General features: G+C 36.5%; 1 protein-coding gene across 1 annotated transcript in view; it reads right to left on the bottom strand.

The window, feature by feature from the left end:
* The window catches only part of LOC150104743 (ubiquitin carboxyl-terminal hydrolase isozyme L3-like), a 253,981-nt gene that overhangs the window by 134,861 nt on the left and 97,131 nt on the right, over window positions 1–21,989 (bottom strand). Inside the window, exon 6 of the mRNA XM_090395923.1 lies at window positions 13,700–13,775. Within this exon, the coding sequence (XP_090252049.1) occupies window positions 13,700–13,775 (76 nt within the window). The remainder of the gene's footprint in view (window positions 1–13,699; window positions 13,776–21,989) is intronic.

Raw genomic sequence — 21,989 nt, 5'->3', positions numbered from 1 at the left:
ATGCAGAATATTGTTGAAAGTAAGAGAGAGACATAGCCCTTCTTCTGGGAAGTAAGACAGGAATGTGCTTCAGTGGCATTAAACGTCACCAGGTTATTTTCATTCCACTTGAAATTGACAAGAGGATCAGTAATTAGCTTTGGGTTTGGATCCAAAAGGTTTCGAAAATGAGAAAGAGGAGTAAAGGGCGCCATCATTAGCAAAGCCATGAACAAGAATGGATGTCAGAGAGAGAGAGAGAGAGAGAGAGAGAGAGAGAAGATTAGTGATGTAAAGGAGGAAGGGTGTAAATAAAAGCACAGACCTTTTAGGAACACTTGCAGTGACAAAAAAAACTATAAAAGAAAACCATTGCAATGAGTTTCAATGTATGACCAAAGAGGATGCTTATAACCATTCACAGAAGGAAGGAAGGAGGAATACCATAAGATGGTAGCTTGATAAGTAGGCCACCCTTGAATCAAAGTGACCACCTGAGTCTTCCCAAAATCCTCCATGACCTGCATCCAAAGACAGGTCAGGCTAGCCAACTAGATGTGCAACAAGAGTGACAAAATCCCTACCAATAATCATCATGCAGCTGGCAAGTCTCCAAGTAGTGAAGCAGTTGGCCACTGATGACTTTTTCTATCATTCTGGAGAGTACAGAGGTAAAAGAAACAAGGAAATAGTTGAACAGATGAGAATGACAACTTAAAGTTGTGAAAAAGATGGGTAGCAATAGAAGATGGAAATAAGTTCTGGAGCACAAAGTACAACTGTGGAAATACTGAACAGGAGAGTGACTAGAATCAAGGCTACTGAGTATTTTTTCTGATCAGTTTTTTAATATCCACCTCATATGGAGCCACAAAATCTATAACACAGGAGAGCAACATGTAGGCAAGTGGTGGGAAGAAAGAAGAACATCTATTAATGTATTTTGGCTAGTAGTTGCTCACTTTTTTACATGTTCAGAGGAAAGTAGAGGAATGGTGGTGCCAGTTTGGTGAAGCATCACATAACAGAGCATCTATAAGAAAGTGACTGGGGGAAAATTGTGAGACGGAATATTTATTAAATAGATTATCTTTTTTTTTCTAGATAGCATCAAGAATTCTAAAGGCATTTTGGTACTATCCCAAATGTGAGAACAGCATTCCAAGTGCCTTGTATGGAAGCAGACAAATCTTCTAGAGATCGAGGAAGCTATAAATGTAATGTGCTTGTGCCAGAAAAGGATGTAAATACCATCTAAATCTGATATTTAGATGATATCATCTATGTGATATCCACAAAGAAAACTGGCCACCCACTTGCAAGGGTGTGAAGGTAAACTATAAGATGGTAGCTTGTCAACAAGGCATCTATGCCCAGTGACTAAATGTCCTGGAAATATCAAGGGCAAACACATCTGTTTCTGCAAATCTCTGCATGATATCCAAAAGTAGGAAATGGTTGACAATGAGAAATGTGGAAAGAGAACAGCAGGATCCATATTGATTATCAGTAATTGATTAAGCTTCCACATAAGGAAGAAGTTGACTATTGATGAGCTTCATAGTTTTCAAAATGATTCAGGTGAGGAGATCAGATGATAACCTAATGGTCGACTTATTTCCCTTTTTAGAGATGGGTTACTTATAGGCTTGCTTTCATGATGAGTACATAACAGCTTTAATACGGGATCTGGGGCACAAATTTTGAGCACAATTAAGGATATACCATCTGGATTTAATTAAGGATATACTTGTTGTGTCCGCGTTTTCTCTTTACACTAACATTTACATTTAGAACTCAGAAAATTGTCCAAAAGAATCACCTGGTACCCCCCAAGCATAAGGGTTGTCCCTGGAGGTAACTCTGCATGGAAACTTCTGTGGAATTACATCTCCTATAACTTTAGGAATATTTAGTTTATACTGCACCACCTGAGGTAATTATATTAAGTTGGGAAGTCTTAATCAGGAGATGATTCCAGAGATCTACAATAACGACTCTATGGACTGCAATCGTGGCCCAAAACCTTCTAACCCCTTTGTTTCCCACTTAGGTTCGTATGCTAATCTTTTTGCAGCGGTTCATCGGATTCTATCATGCAAAAAACACAAATTCTCAAAATTTAACATGGATTTTAATTGACACACAAATATAATTTACAACTCATAAAATTCATACTAAGCACTAATCATTCATTATACAAGAACATCATTATTAGTTAAATCTTAGCATAGGCCTACCCATGTGACAAGTTTCTACAATCTGCACATAGACAAATTTTCCTTCTTTGGGAAACAATTACTCCCCAAAATTCAATACTACACTTTCTTCCATTAATTCAATGATACAATCATTCACTGAATGTTAATAACACATCAAGATATATCAATTAACACACTCTCTCTCACACCTTATGCAATGCCATAGCCAGTTCAGTAATTCATTTACTAAGTTCTCTGTAGGATATACAAAGCATTCCTTTTCTTAGCATGCTACAGTCCTAACAGGAAACTTTCCCATTATCAGAAACACATGTCCCCCAATGTCTCTGGACCCTTCCTATAACAAGTTAGAAACCCATACACATAAAAGAATAAAGAAACTGCAAGGATACCGTTCACCAAGGCTTTCACACAGTATACTGTAGGTCCGGCTGAAACAAGTGTCCTACTGCTCAGGCTGATCGGCACTCGTATTGGAAGTATTCCTTCGATCCATGCAAACTGCTTGCATCACTCTGGTATAGTGACCTCTTACTGCTGTAGCTGGACAAGGCAGGAAGTTGACTCTTCCTTCATATAATCAGGAGAACGAATCTTTGTTTCAGCCATTCATCCGACAATTGCCAGCCTTCATCCATTGGATATAGGCATACACTCATCTCTGGTGATCCCTCTTATGACTTTTGCCAGCCAAGGCTGCTGCTTCTGCCTGGTGAAGACGAGACCTCCTATCACCGCTCCGGGAACTGCACGAACACCGCTGAAAAAAATTTGAGAGAGCGAGGGGGGGGGAGTTTGCTAACCCTTTTATATCCTTCCCCCTATCAGCAAATTACTGCTACATCCGTAACTCGTCCAATGAATTAGAATACATTACTCACATGTCTGATTGGGGATTTGACCCCTCTTTAATTTGCCGTTTACATGACCTTCAACCCTTTGTTTTGATGAAAATTGCAAGTCATGGTGCTAACATGTAAATTTCAATACTGATCAGGACACTATATAACACATTTTATATATTTTTTTTTCTTTCCTTTTTTTTTTCTACCCTACTGGCTCTGTATAAGTTACTCTTTTATCACTTATACAGAAAGTTTTTTCTTTTTTTTATAAATAGACAAACTTTGAATTATTCCATGTTACTGACCTTTGCATAAATAACTTCCCTTTCCTACCTTTATTTGTAGAAGTACACACTCAGAAGCAAGCATTTTGTTAAGGAAATTCCTCTCCCTCCTTTTTTCATGCCGTCCCCCTTTTTTTTCCTTTCTTGTTAAACTATGATACAGTCAGAATTTTTAGGAATTCCATTCAATCAAAGTTTAACAATACCAATTGTGATTGACTGATATCTAGTTTGACAGCAAGGGTCATAATGCACCATGACACAGGTTACAGCAGATGGACCAGAAGAGTTACTTGTATCCAGATTAATGACTATTTTTCTGATCTTGCAATAGAATGGTGAAAGAACAATGGAGGCCTACAGTATACTGGGTGATTTTCCTCAGCGATTTAGTATAAATGGATGAGGAAAATCTAAGGAAATTAGAGTTCATTACCCTTGAGTAAAACTATATTGGTGTCATCTAGATATAAGAGAGTGAGGTGAAAGCACAGAAGGCCAGAATACTACTTCAGCAGGAGGCAAGATTTCTGCATTTGGCCCCTTCAGAGTCTAATCAGTATTTTTGATGTGAGCCATTTAAGCAATGATAAATTTTTTGTCTTGGGCACCTACTTGGAGTTGCAATGAAGGCCCTCATTCCAGCAAAGATTATTTCAGCTACCCAGCTAATTGTAATCAGCTGTGTCAGAATAGTGGAAACAGCAATCTGACCATTGAAAAAAAAAAGTACAGAAATCTCAGAAGCGATCCCACTTGGTAGTATTTCAGTGCCAAAGGACATGGAGATGAAGGTTGACCCACAAAAAGAAAATGCACAGAAGATTATGGACCACTACCAATCTGACATTTAAAATCTAAAGAGTTGACATCAAAGAATGTACCCAGAGGGACAGCTAGTCGAGGAAAGGGTCCAAGGTGATAGGAGAACGATGATCATCTGGCATTTGGATGGCAGATGATCCATGAGGTTAGAGAAAATAAGCTAGTCTGAATTATAAATACTCATGTCACCAGAGAAGAGGACCTACTGTCTGGACAATTGGACTGTAAAACATCACCTTTCAGAAATAGTCTCAGCTCGTCCACAATACTAATGTACCATACTATAGATCAGGGTTTCCCAAACTGTGTTCTGCAGAAAGTGAATAAGTGTTCCATGAGAAGTTCTCCTGGAATTTGTCATTTTAGTTTTTCTAAGCATTTTTCATGAATAAATATTTTATAGTGGAAATTATTCTGAGGAGAATAACATTCGTGAATATGTCAAAAAGCTCAGACCCAGAATGCCTAATAACATCTGTGTATTGTTAATTTTTACACATCGAAACCTTTCAACATTTGGGAAAGGGAATACTGCTGTTTATGACCAGTCATAAAAATTGCCTGCAAGCGAATTATAATACTGGACAGCATATCCTCTGTTCTCAAAACTGAAAGAAATGACATCTGTGTAGCAAATGTCAGTGACCAAGCGGCATATTTTAAAACATGGAAATATTCATGAATTATCGTTAATTTTCACACATTGAAATCTTTCAACAATTGGGAAAGAGAATACCGCTGTTAATGACCGATCATAAAAATCGCCTGCAAGCTGATTACAACAATGGGAGGCATATCCTCTGTTCTCAATTTTTCCACTAAAATTGAAGATCAAGGTAGTCTGTATCCGGTTCTCAAACCTAGTAATACTGAATATTTCTTCGCAAGTTCATATTGAAGGGTGAAAGTTTCGAAACCATAGTGCCGTTATTTTTTTTTAAAAGTAATAGGCCTACAGATTTAAATTTTAATATGAATAAGAGACAAGGGACTTTGTTTAATTTTGGTATTAAGAAATCTCTTATTGAAGGTGTTTGTGATGCAACAGATAGTGAGTCATCCACCACCCTACAACGTGATCTCCAGGATGTACAAAAGGAGGAGAAAACTACCAGTAAGCAGGAGAAAAAGTCCGCATTCACTTGTAAGTACCTATAATATTATAACTTTTTGATGATCAGAATGGGATATGTCGATGAAAATCAGCAAATTAATTTAATGATGTTTATGTTTAATTAATGATCAATTAACTCGATAATATGATAACTAATAATTAAGGAATTGACAGCGTACACTAGAAATATAAATTAAATAAACTTTAATATATACTTTCCGATATTTCGGCAAACGTCACGTTGCCATCTTCTTGGGAACTTAATACAAAGACACATGCACACAAGTACTACATAACAGCAAATGAGAACCAAAGCTAGGATGCTAACGTTTTCCTAAAGTCCTGATGGTGCCCCTCTGGCGGGCTATATTGGTAGTTCTTGGCCTTTGGGCTGAAGTTCTTCTGATAAATGTTTCCCAAATTTGGAGCAGTCTCATGCATCCAAATTTGTTGAGGTTTGGCATGTTCCTAAGGGCTGAGGCTGATTCCATGAATAGTCTTTCATATTTGAACTTGCTGCGGTGTATTACTGTGGCTTTCTTCCATCTTATTCTGGCACGAGTATCCAGAGTGTGGTCTGCAAGCTCAGAGTGGCTGTACTGGTGAAATCGGATGTAATCCTTGTGGTCTGAGATTCTGATATTTGCTGTCCTGCCTGTTTGGCCAAAGTAGGACAATTTATAGCTGCAAGGGACCTGGTATACACCAGGTAGGTCTAGGGGAAGTGGTTGGTCTTCAGTGGAGCGGATATTTTATTCTCAATTATTAACTCAATTTTTATACTCAATTATTAATTAATAAAAATCAGCTAAATTAACAATTATTAATTAATACATTATAAAATAACCAAGGTGTTCCATGAAAATTTCAGGATTTGAGAAGTGTTCTGCTATAGATCTACAACCTTTTGTGTGTAGAGGTAGGTTACACACACAGACAAAAAGAGTCAAAGAAGTCAGAGTGGCTATCAGAACCAGGAACTAGTTTCACTGCTAGCAAATGAAAGCAATGAAGAGTGGCAAGAAAACCCTGAGCAAAAGTAGATTAGGAGATTAAGTCTACCAATTTCTAGCACATATGGTTTCATACTTATTCATTCTGTAGGGTTCAGTTTATCCTATTTGACCTTACTTTCATGGAATGCACATCTTGCAGATATTCTGAGAGACATTCAACTATCATAATGATATGTTGAAACTTCAGCCACATGGATTAAAAGTCACAGGATAATATTAAGTGATTGTGATCTTATTGTTTCTTGTGAGAAGACAGATAACTTGACAAACAAAACAAAAAGTTTACAGTCAACTCTCACTATAGCAAACTGAAAGACCATAGTTATAGTGGATAGTGTTTGCTAAGTTAAATTTCTTTTAACATAGCATTGTACCAAAGAGGTTTGGGTCAATTTTTCAGCAGTTTGCTATAGTGATATTCATTATGGTGTTAAAATCTATGATATTTTTTTCTGTTATAGTTATTAATTAATTCTTGTTTGGCTGTGCCTTAGTAAAATCTACGTTTTTTCATTTGAAACTTATCTTCTTAACCTTCACTATACTTCCGACTTATCGTCAGTTACGTCACCTCTATCTTGTGGCCGCAATTAGTAAGGATCACGTGTGCAAGACGTCAAGAACAAAGAAAATGCCTCAGGCTGGAGCCAATCTCTTTGTCTAATTTACTGGTGTTTATTCTAAATTAAATTTTAGAAAATTTATTTGTTAGTCAGCTGCGCCACCAAAATTCTAGAATAAGAGTAGTATCTTCCTCTGAAGAATAGAACACTTAGTATGACACACAACTGCTTCCTTTGCTACTTATCTCTATTCCAAATTACAAATATTTCTTACTCTGCAGTCATGGCAATATCTACTTTAAGACACATAGGGTCAATTTTACTTTTCTTATCCATCAAGTAATTTCGATAAGAAAATAATTTATTCATCACTAAGAAACAAATACACAAATGACACAAAATTTAAATTGTCTTAAATCTAATATGCACGCTATATCTAACAACTCAATATAAGTCACACGATCAATTCTCACAATCATCTGAATCTCAGCAGAACTACTTGTCTAGAACTACTTAACTACCTTTCATAACTTTACATACACTCAGATCGGCAACATATAAAACTTCACCCTTAAGTAATGACTACAACAATTAGATTCACAATACAACTCAGCTAGGCTTTCTCTTACATAGAGTAAATTAATTCAACTGTTAGCTCAAGCCCTAAAGTTCTGTAAGTCTAAAATGTAAAACAATTCCATCAATTCAAACCTCCGTCACAATCTAAAAATCTCTTTCTGACAAAATAATGGAAATTTCTTACTTTTCATGAAGTCTGGTCCTTTATAGCTGATTATCTTTTCTTGTTTCCGTCAGACTTCGTCACTGCATCTGGACATCCCTTACGTAATTTGCAAGACTCCTTTCTTACTATCGGCGGACAATTTAATTCCTATGGCTTGGAAGTTCGGCATCTGGTTCCTCCTAATATGATGTGCCATAGTTTCATCGTTCTTCTGACCTTTGCTTCATGAATATAGGTCTCCAATAGGATAGCGATTCATCACCCATGATTCTATTGAAGCTCAGCTGTAGACTGTAGACAGTGCAACTTATAAAGATTTCCAAAAGTAACACTGGATAAAATACCTTTATTAGATGCCACTAATCGTCAAAGTGCAAATTTTTTATGAAGAGAAATCTTTCAAATTACAGATATTTTCATTCAAAGTGAGAAAATTTCACAAACATGATGCCAAGTCAGCTAGGCTGATTTAAACATTTTTTTTCCTTGTAATTATTGAAAAAAATAAAATAAATAAATAAAGCATGATATTCAGTTCACAATTTTCTATTGCCATTGTGCCTTGGATGTCAGGCTTAATGGCTTACTACAGCTAAGTAATTTGCTTGTTTGAACCTAATATATGATCTTAATCAATATGGATATTTTGCAGGATGAAAAATTCTGCTACCTCTGTATGACACTAACTCACTCACTCACCTCCAATTGAAAGCCATAATAAAGGTTCTTTACATACTAGAAGGAACATATACTATACAATAATAGACTAAAAATTTTTCACACAATTTAACAGTCATGACATGCATTTATGTTATCTGTTATGAATGATAAAATCACGATGCAGAGAAAATCGTCACCAGGTGGCAAAGATAGAAAGATTATTGTTCAGAGAGCTGGATAATGATAAGTCAACATTTTATATTTGTTATGTGAGAATATCAACAGTTTTCAATTAAATTTATTGTGTTGTTGTTGTTGTTGTCTTGTCCTTTGAAGAGTCTTAGATGTTTCCGTGTGCTCTTTGTACTGCTTTGGCTATGTCTGTGATTTTGTTTGTATAGAGCTGTTGTTCAGGATTAGGATCTATTTCTTGCAAGGCTGCTGTAATTGCTGGACAGGTAAAGATGTGAGTGGGTGTCAGTTCAGTATTGGGGCAGTTGTTGCAGTTTCTATATGTTCTCGTATCATCTGTATTGATCTTCATTCCTCTATAATGTCCTGTTCGTAGTCTTGCTATCGTGGTGGAGGTCCTTCTGTCAGCATTGATCTCGGGAATTTGATGTTGTATCACTGATTTCAATGGAATTAGTTTAGCTTTTGCTAGTGCATTGGCATCAGCAAGAGTTATCATATGAGTTTCTTGGTTGAGTTCTCTGGCCTCTTTTGCTAATTTATCAGCTGCTTCGTTGTGATCAATGCCTACATGAGCAGGAATCCATTGTAAAATGCAACTTTTACCTAAACACTTTAGATGATTTAAGAGTTTATGGATGTCTTGTGTGAGCTTGGTATTGCCATTTTTGATTGCCTCCATAGCTGATCTTGAGTCACTGTAAATTATAATTCCTTCAGATTGTTGAGATGATGATAGATTTAAGTAGGCTTCTAGTGCTTTAATTATTGCGTAGAGTTCGCTGGTAAAATTGGAAGCGATTCTCCCAGATCCAACTTTTATTGCAAGTTTTTCACCTTTCGGGAGTAGAAGGAGAACACCAGCGCCTCCATTAATCATATTGGTGTCTGATGATCCATCGGTATAACAAATAACCTGTTTGGAGGATGAAAGAAGGTTGATGGTATTTAGGCCTTTTTCTTTAAGCATTTCTTTTGGTTCTTTTTTTGTACAGAGTTTGGTAAGGTTTAGATTTATGGAGGTATTTGAAGGTAAAGGACTGGAAAATAGAGGTTCTTTGTTTATGTGGACATTTAGCTGATCAAGACCTATTTCTTTCCTGATAGTGTCATCATATTGTAAAGTCGATGATCTGTGAAGTCTGCAAATTTGGTTCCAATGTTCATAAGTTTTTAGGGAGATATGATCACTTTGGTAGCTTCTGATATTATTTATGAATTTTATGGTGGCAAATTTTCGTCTGTCCTCCAGCAGGTCAAGCCCACATTCCTGTTGGGCTCTGATGTTGTTAGTGGATGAGACTGCACCAATGATAATCTTGGATGCTTTTGCTTGTATTTTGTCTAGTTTTTTCTTTACCGATGAGGCCGAAGGTGACCAGATAGGTGCTGCATATTCCATTATTGGCCTTATTAGTGTAGTGTAAGTAGTTTTGAGGATTTTTGGCTTTGCGCCCCAATTTGTTCCACAAAGCCTTTTCAGTATGTTTAATTTTTTTAGAGCTCTGTTGGAAGTGTTAGAGATGTGTTGTGCAAAACGTAATTCCTGATCAAGCGTAATACCAAGGTATTTTGGATTTGTGACTTTTTCAATTAGCTTGTTATTGATCATGACTTTGGGATTGTAGGAATGTCTATTTTTCCTGTCTGTACTAAATGTACTTAGTTTTGTTTTGTCTGGGTTGATTTTGAGTTTGAGTTCGTCTGACCATTTTTCTAATCCTCTCATGGATTTGTTTAGAATTTCCTCTGATTCTTTGATTTTAGCACTAGTGTGCCAGATGGCTATATCATCTGCATAGCAAGTTACTTTTGTGTCTTCTGTAAGGTAGGGATGAATATTATTGACATATAGAAGGAATAGTAAGGGACTGAGTACTGAGCCCTGGGGAACACCAGCCCAGGTTCTCCGCTCTTTTGATATTGCTGCATTGATTCTGACTTTGATCTTTCTTCCTCTGATGAAATCAGCAATCCAGATTAAAGCGTTTCCTCTAATTCCAATATCATGTATTGTTTGTATTAATTTTTTGATCCAAACACGATCGAAAGCAGCAGTCATATCAAGGAATATGGCATAGCTGTGATTGGTAGGTTGTATTGAATATTAATTATGCATATTTCTTTGTATATGTGTGGTAGTGAGGGTGAACAAAATGGCAGTGAGATATTCAGTGTGAAAGACAAACATAAGCAATGTGGATTTTTCTAAAATGGTAAGGTGCTGTGAAAATAATGTGTGCTCACTTGGGGAGATGTCGAGGATATTAATGTAAACAGCTTGAATAGGAGAAATAAGAAAGTTTGGGTACGTAAGAAGCATGACACCTTTCTGGACTACGAGATGTCTTTGAATGTGAGCAGTAGCCAGCCAAGGCAGAGTGGGCAATCATGTGTAGCCATAGAAGCAAGTGAGGATGATGGTAAGATAGCATGTCAGATTGATGGCAAAAAAGAAAAATATGACTGGCAGAGCAATAGCATGTGCTATTGTTCTGCAGGCATGAAAGAAAGCAAAAATGAGAATGGGGACTGGCAAGGGAGCAGGAGTGTATAACAATGAGAAAGTGATTCAGGACACAAGACTTTGAAGACGAGAAAAGAATATTATATAACAGTATATAATTCTCATTCCACATGGAGTGAAAAGAAGAATTATAGATTTGCATGGAAGAGTGAGGAAGATGGCATGAAAGATTGTCACGTGTAAGAGATAAATGATTCGAGAATAGTTCTGTATGGGATTCAATAATTAGATGTATGGTGAATGAGAAGGTGCATAAGATTTGTTTTCTGGATAGAATAAATAAAGTGATTGAGGCATTACATATGAGGAGTAAGTGAGCAAAATAATTGATAGCAGCAGAAGTAGTAGGAACAAATAACTTGATTGGGAACAAGGAGAATGTGAGAATGGATATAAGGAGGTTACTGAGAAAAGTAAAAGATAATAGTGTAGTAGGAAAGATAGCACAAGGTGGGAAGCAAAGATCATGAATGGTATGCTAGTGAAGTAGCAAGGAGAAAGAAGTGCATTTTGTGTGTCAATAGATGGACAGACAGACAGAACGTATCACAGAGATGGACTGCATTTAAATGGCATTTGTGTGAGTCAGTTGAAGACACTGCTGCTGGAAAAGAGAGTGACAATGTAAGAGGTAATGTGGACAAGCAGAGAAATAAGGTAGAAGAGCTTGTGAATGGAGAAGCAACTGAGTAGCATGAATGCAGAGAATGAGAGGACAGGAACACAAGACAGACAGGAAAATGGGGAAGTGTCAATCAAATAAGCTCTTTCCCCCATATCTGATTCACTTGGATATGGGGAGTGTGTGTGTGTGGGGGGGGTCTGGTGAGGTTTTTAGGGCTGGCACTATCTCCACTCTCAAGCAAAGTCTGATTGTATTCCAAAGGTCAGGAGGTTAAATAAGGTAGGTATGAAATGGATGACTATGGATAAGAAAATGGATGATTATGAAAGGATGACATTGGTCAGTGAAAATGATAAACAATGCAGAGGATGTAGTTGAGATATTAAATGAACAATTTATAAAAGTATTTCATCCTTGTGAAAGTGACATCATGCAGAGCTTCAGTAAACTGGAAAGAAAGGGGGCACTCATCATGATTGAACAGGAGGTATATGAGGAACTGAGTACACTTGATGTGAATAAGGCTATAGGGCTTGATATATTACCATGTTTTGAGGACTTTCCATGGAATTAATAACAGCATTGACATTCTTTATTATAACACAAATCTTAGATTGAGCCAAGTTCCAAAGACAGAGTGGAAAGAGTGCAAATTTGTTCCCCCTTTGTATGGGAGGTGATAAGACTAAGGCTTTGAATTATAGAATCTATGTGTGTCTGGAGTTGTAGTTAGAGTTTTAGATTAGTCAGAACCAAGATTCAATATTGGACTGATAACAGCAGCATTCTATTTGATAGACAGTACGAATTTGCCAAAGGAAGAGCATGTTTCAATCTACTCACTTATGATAACAAGGTGAAAAATGCATTGGACAAGCTTGGAGATACATACATAGTAGTATATTTAGATTTTGCAAAGACTTTGCTAAACTGCCACATAAACATGTAATTAAAATGGGACTGGATTGGAGATTACTGCATTGGACTAAAGATTAGTTATCTGATAGGTTTTGGCAAGTTGTGTATGAGGGAGCAATATCCAAGAAAAACAAAGTTCAAAGGGTTTTGGGACTGCTACTGTTTAACTTGTACATTAAAGTAAAATACAAGTTCAACAGCATTATTAACTTGTATGCATGTGATACACAGTTGAGAACTATCAGGTGTAGAGCAGATGTTGTAGCTTTGCAAGAGAACTTGAGCAAACTGGCTGAATGGGCCAATGAGCAGGATTACCAGTTAAATGTTAGAAAGTGCACACTTTTAAAATTTGAGATACACAGATGGAATACATACTATGTAACTGGCAGGAACATCTTAGAGGAGGTGGAAGAGATGAGAGATTTGTGGGGGAGGGCTGAAATATATAGGAGACAGTGCTAAAACTATGAGCAGAGAACAGGATGGCAGATTATGGCAATAATGCAGAGGACAATGACATATAGAAGTAAGGATGTATAGGTCCACTGTACAGGGTTTTGATCATGCCACATATGAATTATTGTGCACAAATTTGATCACCTGGTTTTCAGAAGGATGAAATGTTAATGAAAAGGATCTAGAGATGATTGACTAAAGTGATTGCTAGTCTGCAATGTTAAACATGAAGACAAGATGAAGGAGTGCAAAGTCTGGTAGATAAGAGGAGGGATATGATTGAGAGGTATAAGCTGATAAGGGGCGATTTGCTAGATCAAATGTGGTTGAGGTTTTTTTTTATAGAAAGGAGAGAAAGAGATGGGGATGGAAGAGGACACGAGAGACATCCCTGGAAAATGTATAAGAAGGGTGAGAGTTGGGGATTAGAGAGTAGTGGGGCGATTGAAATGTAATGCCTGAGAGTGGAGATGGTGAATGCATTTAGGACATGGTATGATGAACTGCATTTTACAGGGGTACTTTTCATAATGATGATAATAAAACAATATTTTACAATTTCATTTAATCATGTTGTCTATCAGCTTGCATTAGATGGATTATGAAAAGGCAGAAGTAAAAATTGCTTACATGGTTTTGTATGCCCCCCCCCTCAGCATCCCTCATGTACAATTCAAAATTACAATGCATTTTCAAAAAACATTAAAATTGGAATTTCTGCTTACCTAATTCATAAAGATTACCATCAACGTGCACAAAAGCTACAAAATGAAGGTCAACATCTTCATCTCTATCTGGCACCTTAAAATAATAAGAATACTTATATAAAATTATGTGAACATTTATTATGAAAATAATTCATAAAATAGCTTAATGTCTATATTTGCTAGCTTGGTTGATTGAGTAGTTAATGTATCTGCTCTCCAACCAAGAGGCTGTAAGTCTAAATCCAACCATGGATGTTTATGAGTCTTTAGGGAGGAGACTAAACATGAAAAACTTTCTGAAAATATCTTCAGGACTGAGGTAAGGTGGTACATTCCCTGGCAACGCAGAGCAAAGGTGGACCAAGCTCTCATCACTCCTTATCTCAGTATCTCCCATAATGCAAAGCATATCACCTTGCAGACAAGTATACTGCTATGCATTAAGGGAAGAATCATTACCCAGACCGGTTTCGACCTTTATTGAGGTCTCATCAGTGGGAGGCAGACCCAGAGTGGTGATACTAAGGCAGAAGCAATGGAGAGGTCATATTTACCTATACGAGTTGCCAACCAGTGTACACCTTATTATTAAATTACTCTGGATTTAGAGAAAGATGTTATAAGTTTATTTTGCACTTGGTTAGACTATAATAAATTTAGTTTAATCCTTTATCCAAGTGTAAGCAAACAAAGTTTGCACCTGAAAATATCTTCAGGACTGAGGTAAGGTGGTACATCCCCTGGCAACTGGGAGCAAAGGTGGACCAAGCTCTCAACATTCCTTGTCTCAGTATCTCCCATAATGCAAAGCACATCTCCTTGCAGACATGTATAATGCTATGCATTAAGGGAAGGGGCCACTACCCAGAAGCAATGGAGAGGTCATATTTACCTATACTGAAAATATCTTCAGGACTGAGGTAAGGTGGTACATTCCCTGGCAACTGGGAGCAAAGGTGGACCAAGCTCTCAACACTCCTTGTCTCAGTATCTCCCATAATGCAAAGCACATCTCCTTGCAGACATGTATACTGCTATTGCTCTGGATTTAGAGAAAGATGTCTTTTGCATTATGGGAGATACCGAGACAAGGAGTGATGAGAGCTTGGTCCACTTTACCCCGGTCCTGAAGATATTTTCAGGCACAAACTTTGTTTGCTCACACTTGGATAAAGGATTAATCACACAATAAATAAATTAAAAAAAAAAAAAAAAAAAAAATATATATATATATATATATATATATAATAATAATAATAAAATCCTTAGTTTATCAGTGGTCCAAGCTGGAAGAGAAACTGAATTATTTTCTGTAAGCAATAACCTAAAGAGAATTGTTCATCACCCTACCAGAATTCCTGACCATCATCTACAACAACACTCTGGACCTTTTGTTAACTGGTTCTGCTTTCAAGTATACTGCTGAATTGAATGTCACAACCTCATCCAAATTGAAACTTGATGCCAGGTTCCTAGTAGAAATCCCTCCCCTCAACCATTCACAACCTCATGTCCTTTGGCACTAGAATGATGCCAAGTGGGAAGATTTCCCAGATTTTACTCCTTTTCAATGTCAGGCTACTGTTCCTGTTCTCCAGATCCATATACTTGATGCATAAGTTATGCAGGGTGGAGTTTGTGGATGTGTGGAGTGAGTTTGATGGGCAAAAGGATTCACACAAAAAGGATTGTTTACATCAGAATGGATTTAGTGTTCAGAGACTGGAAAAAGTGTTATTGAGTGAAGTGAAAGTGGATGTGCAGACTCAGGGAAACGAGCATTTTTTTTGGGGGGGGGGGGCTGTTAAGTGGATATGCAGACATCAGTGAGTCAGTTGAGTAAGAATGTATATATATGCCTGAGTTAGTACCACTGATAACAAACCAGCATGGGATAGTTAGTACAAAGCATCAGTAGAGCTGTGGGCCTAAGGGACTTTATGTACACTAATGCCAGGAACATTCGTAACAAGTAGGAGGAATTTTTGGCATTGGTTGACTCATCTTAGCCAAAAGTTATTGGCATGACTAACAGAAGTTGATGTAATTAGTGGGATAGAATGTGAAGAATAGAGAGAGAGAGAGAAAAGAATGGGGGGGAGGAGTGTTATGGATGATAGCTGATGAAATGTTGCCAACGATAGAAGTTCAACTGCAGGCCAGCGAAAATAGAATATTAGAAGCTATCTGGTGTAGGATTGAGACCAGCAAAAAAAATTATACAGTTGGATGCTGCTATAGACCAGGAATATGCATCAGCAAATAGACTCAATGAGTGAAGGACAGGCAGTAGCACACCAAAAGATGGTGTGGGGGGGGGGGCACTGAGCCGTGCCCCCACCCCAAAAAAAGGAAAGAAATGCTAGAAAATTTTTCGAAAATCTTTTCCTAATTAAAATTCAATTTTTTAAAAATTTATATTGTGTGGTGTCATCTATTTATATACTACCTATGAATTAGTAATCATTGCAGATGCTCATTCAAATTGAAGTATATAAGAGTACATACATTGCCTTTACCGATTTATAAAAGGCATTTGATAATGCACAATGGAACAAGCTTTTCAAATAATGAAGGAAATGGGAATAGGAAGAGGAAAGATATAGAAGGCTAATTAAGAAATTGTAATACTAGCCAGAAAATGAAGCAACTGCAAAAGGCATGTTTAAGGCAAGATTATGCTTTTACTTTTCACCTTGCATATAGACAACGCAATGAAATTAATAATAGAAGGAATGAATAAGATAACTGTAGGTGGAGTGCAGATACATATGATATGCTTTGCCTGTGATATAGCTGTGTTAGTTGAGAATGAACAGGATTTAAAACAGATTATCTAGTATGGATGATGTTTTATCTGATTATGGACTTAAGATAAATGCAGTAAAAACTAAAATAATCATGGCAGGTTCAAAGGAACAAAATAAGATAGATAAAATACAATTAGAAGTAAGAATAACAAACAAGTAAAATCATTCATATATCTCTGTTTCAATAATGGAAGAGGCTCAGTAGCTCAGTCAGTATAGATGAAGCCCTTTGGTCAGAAAGAGCTGGGTTTGATTCCCTTCAGTGACGCAAGGAATCTTTATCTGGTCTTTTGACTAAAGGTGAGTTACATGGTCTCATACAGAGGTAGGGGAGGGTTCACCCAGTAACTCAGGTTTTCCGTCCCCCAGAACAGGCAAACCGGCCCAGTGAACATACATGGATTACAGTCATTAATACATCCCAGCCATATGCTGGTCCTGAGCCCAGATAAATTGTGGGGATGATGAAAGCAATGGTGAACTGCCCTGTAAAAATCTCACCAGGAATACTTTGCGGGCAGTGCCTACAAAGTCACCTACAGTCTGAAATGACTGAAAGGAAAAACCAGTCCCATCAATAATGGAATACCACAAATTGGCATATCAAAAGAAATATAAAAATGGAGGAAAACTTGCGTAAAAAACTTATTCAATGTAAAATTTTTGCCTAATGTCGTAGGCATCTCCAGTACAAGATCATAGAATGGCAATTAAACAATGATAGATAATTCTGCCGCCTAAGTAGCTAATGTAAGATAACTAAATATGGCCAATAATTTCCTAACTTTGAAAAAATAAAAAATAAAAATAAAAATTAAAAAAGTGTGTATTTGTGTGACTGAAAGCAGTGATATTCTTTCATCTATCCTACAGATAAACCTATTTTATTTTACTGAATATCAGTAATTTTAGTAATTATTTTTGGTTATATTAAACTTACCTTTAGACTGTAAAATTAAGCATGTGCATTTGTTCCAGAAATTCAACACATGATACTGTTGAGAAAGTGGATGTTTGGAGAAAGTGTTGTTAATGAGAGTTTGGAAGGGGAAAACCAGGGAAACTGCCAATATTAAAGGGGCTGCTAACAAGCACGTGCATACAGAAATGATTATGCAATATTAAATGTGATTACACAGGTTTCAGATTCAAGTAGGTTGGTAATGACATTACACAAGGGTAATTATAGGTCCAAGGGGATGTTGAAATGTATGAACATGAATGCCAGCAGTATCAGAAATAAGGGATTTTTGGCATTGGTCAGCTTGATATAGCCAAAAATTATAGGCATCAGTGAGACCTGGTTGGCAGAAAATGATATACAGTAGTTTCAGGGACAGAATGTAAAGGGTATTGTTGTATTTTCAGAGAGTACAAATTGAATATGATAGCTGAAGAACTACAACCAACAAAATTAGAAAGAATTTTAGGCTTGGGGAAGGGGGGGGGATGGTTCATTTGGGGCTATCTGGCATGACATAAAGGCCAACAGGACAAAATATATTGTTGGTTGATGCCATAGACCAGCAAGTCCACAGATAAGTACAATGAGTGCAAGTCAAACAATTATTATGGAAGACTTCTACTATGGGGACATAGATTGGCAGGAGGAAGGGGGCATTGGCAAGATGGAAGTGGAATTTATACAGTTGCTAATGAAATAACATGCCACAGAGAGGATCAGGGTTTTAAGAGTGTTGTATCTGGTAATAGCATCAGAAAATATATATATCCATAACCAAGGTGGGCACTCTACTTCCAATGAGGGAGAATGACCTTGCAGTCTTGTTTTGGAAAGTTGTTAAACATGTGGAATTCTGTCAGGAAAGGAACTATAAATGTGGTAATTATGATAGATATGGTAATTATAGTAGTGCAAGAGAAGTGGTCAGGGATTATTTGAGCGAAGCAGTATCGAACTGTATATCCTTGATTTATCCTCCTGGTCAGGAGGTTAAATCAAGTGAGAATTAAGTAAATGAGTAGAGATATAAAACAAGAAAAGTATAAAACACAAGTAAAAAGGGCGATTAGTATGGTAAGAAAGGCTAAATCAGATGAGAGAAAATTAGCTAAGTAGGCCAAAGTAAATCCAAAACAGTTTTTTTTTTTTTGTTATGTAGCAAGTAAGAGAAAAATGACTGTTTGGATGACTTTAATCAATGCAGATGGTAGGAAGATGACAGAGGCAAAAGAAATAGTGGACTTGCTGAGTGATCGCTTTGAAAAGATGATTATCCAGGTGGCAATTTTGAAGTTGCTGATGTGACAGAGATGGATGTCAAAATTGAGAGAGATAAACAGGTGTTCAGCATATTGAAAAATATCAACATGAATACAGAAGTGGGATGATGACATTTCAGCCCATGTACTATGTGAGTGTGCAAGAGAAATGGCATTGCTTCTGATGAAAAGTGTAGAAAGGCTTATGTGTTTGTCATACATGTTGTTTAATTTTCACGGTATATATATCAGACACAGAATTATAAGTAAATAATTATTTATTGACTTATTGCTGATATTTTGCTGGTGTTATAACCAGCATCTTCAGAGCACAAATATCAGTTTGTCACAGTACGTGAGGCTACCGTGAGGCTACTGTGAGGTACGGTGTAACAAAGGGAGTAGTTTAACACAATTGTAACAACAACACAAAGAATGAAGTTCTGTCCTAATTAGGTGCTCTCAATCTAAAAGAAAAAGAAAAAGAAAAAAGAGAGAGAACACACCAATGGAATAGCAATATTACCGATATATTTTTGCAGTTATTCCTGTTAAATATTCTTGTAATTGTTACAAGAATCAAGTTTATATTAAATCCAACATTATTTCAAAGCTGAATACAGAAATGATAAAAGTTTCGCACAAAATGTGACCAGAGAGCTTAAGGGAACACACTTTTACATTTTGTACGAAATATTTATAATTTCCGAATTTGGCTTTGAAATTATGTTGGATTTAATATCTACTTGATTTACATAATTTTGCATTGCTGAAATGAAGCCTTTTGGCTCTTTATTTTAGTAAAAACTCTTGTAATTGTTTCCTGGCTTGCATGATTCCTAAAATTAAACACACTATACTACTGCTTCATGAAGAGGATACACTTTCGAAGTGTAAACATTGCATCACATTGCATTAACAGTCTGGGAATACGCAGATGGTGCAGCGGGTCAAATTCTTAGTGTTTCAGTGGTATTAAACCACCCAGAAAGCGAGGCAGGGTGTGTTTGTGTGTGTGTGTGTGTGTGTGTGTGTGTGTGTGTGCACGCGCGTGCGTGCGTGCGTGCTGAGACAATATTAGCCCGAAATAGTGATTGGTTATTGTGTCAACCAATCCGACTGAACATTGTCATTTGTCATGAATTGCTGTTTTTGTTTTCTGAGTTTCATCTGTTTTGGTACTTGAAGTGTGAACTAATGTGTTTAGGACACTGATATAAACAAGTTTTAATATATAATTTTCTATTAATAATTTATAACATTTTTGTCCATATTTACAATGGGAAATGGTGTTGTTGACGATCTACTGAAAGTCTTGCTTCTGACAGAGCATTTGCAAATTGTATGATTATAGTAGAAGGAGGTAAGCCTCGTCGTCCTCCTCTTCCAAATAATATATTTTTGAGTAATTCAAATATACGAACCAAATATAGCATTCTCCTCATTATTGTTTTCTAATATACCTTAAAGTAAACACATCGTCTCCCACTCTATGCAGATTTAGTTACAATTAATTGATAAATTAAAGTATTCAAAGTTATCCTATAATTAACTGCATTGGACCAATTAAGATGAGTGCCGATGCACAGGGTGCACCAGTGTGCAAAACTTCAGTTGGCACCCCTATACCCCTCCCCCCTAATAAAAAAACATTTTATAAAAAGGTTATTTTTGAATTTTATCTCCTAAATAGGATGGCATATTTTTAAAATCAGGATCATTAGCTACACGTCACATGTGTTCTGATATAAAAGGATCAAACTTTTCTAACATCTCAATGCATTTTAAAAAATTGCCATTGTTGCGATCGTAAAGTTTATTACTTTTACCACGAAGAGCTAGAATTATCTAAAACTGTTTGTTGCAAATGATCGATACGAGTTTTATTTTTTAAGGATGTAATTAATTCTGTCCATCTTTTGTAATTGTTCAAATGATTTCAATTTTTCTCATGAAGATTTAGGTACATTGTAAGATGTTGCCTATATTCTGATGATAACAGAAAAATATAGAATAAAGTTAAAAACTTCAACAGATTTTCTTATATATGTTTATGGTGGGCACAGGAAGTTAAAGAGGCAGTGAAGGAAAAGAAGAAAGCATATCAAAAGTTCCTGGCAAATAAGTCAGCTTTTACTCTTAGAGAATACAGAGACAAATGTAAGAAAGCGAAACACTGTGTAAAACTAGCTAAACAAAAGTCATGGGAGGACTTTGGCAAGAACATAGAAAATAAATATCAAGAAGGTGGTAAAATATTCTGGAAGTTGTTGAAGAAGCTTAGAAATGGAGGAAAGAGTGCAGTAAAAGGAGTTGAGATGATAAAGGTGACATGAAAAAAGGAGAAAAAGATATCCTTGAAGTATGAAGTAATTACTTCGAAAAATTGCCAAATGAAACAAGCAGTAATAGCACAGTGGTAAAAAACACTCAACAGGCATACAGTCAGGAACACATATCCATACTTGAAGTAGAAAAAGCCAAAGTCTTGAAATGTGGAAAGGCAACAGGAGTAGATAATATTCGAGCAGAAATGCTCGAATATGGTGGTATAAAAGTCTTACAGTGACTGCACTGCATAGTTCAGAAAGCCTGGACAGAGGGACGAATTCCCAATAATTGGAGTAGAGCTCTCATATCATCCATTTATAAAAAGGGAAATAAAACTGAATGTGAGAATTTCAGAGGTATTTCCCTATTGAGTGTTCCTGGCAAGATCTATGCAAGTATACTTGAGAAACGGTAGAGAAGAATTGTAGAAGAAAAGCTTGGTGAAGAACAAGCTGGATTCAGGCCAAATAGAGGCTGTCAGGATCAGTTCTTCACTTTACGACAAATAGTTGAGAAAGCATGGTAATATAACAAAGATCTGTATTTAAGTTTTGTCGATCTGGAAAAGGCATACGACAAGGTGCCAAGAGAGAAGCTATTTGATACGCCACAGTTATATGGTGTCAATGGGGCATTATATCAAGCAATACTTAGTCTTTATTGGAGTTGTAAGTCAGCAGTTAGAATTGTAGGAAGTACAGGAAGATGGTTTAATGTTAAATGTGGTGTGATGCAAGGATGTACATTATCCAGTCTGTTAATCATTATCTATATGGATCACATTATGAAGGAAAGTGGTATTAAACATGATATCAGAATTGGAGATGTTAATGTCAGCTCTTTGCTTTATGAGGATGCTGTTATACTTCTAAATAAATTCGCTACAAGATTCCCTGACTAAATTAAATAACTGTTGTAATAGATATGGTATGAAGGTCAGCATT

Source organism: Typopeltis vanoorti, chromosome 7 (genome assembly GCF_054136105.1).
Source record: "Typopeltis vanoorti isolate ZY-2024b chromosome 7, IOZ_Tvanoo_1.0, whole genome shotgun sequence".
In the NCBI taxonomy this organism is placed as follows: domain Eukaryota; kingdom Metazoa; phylum Arthropoda; class Arachnida; order Uropygi; family Thelyphonidae; genus Typopeltis; species Typopeltis vanoorti.
Note: the sequence above shows the minus strand (reverse complement) of the source record. Positions and strands in the feature narration are given on the sequence as shown.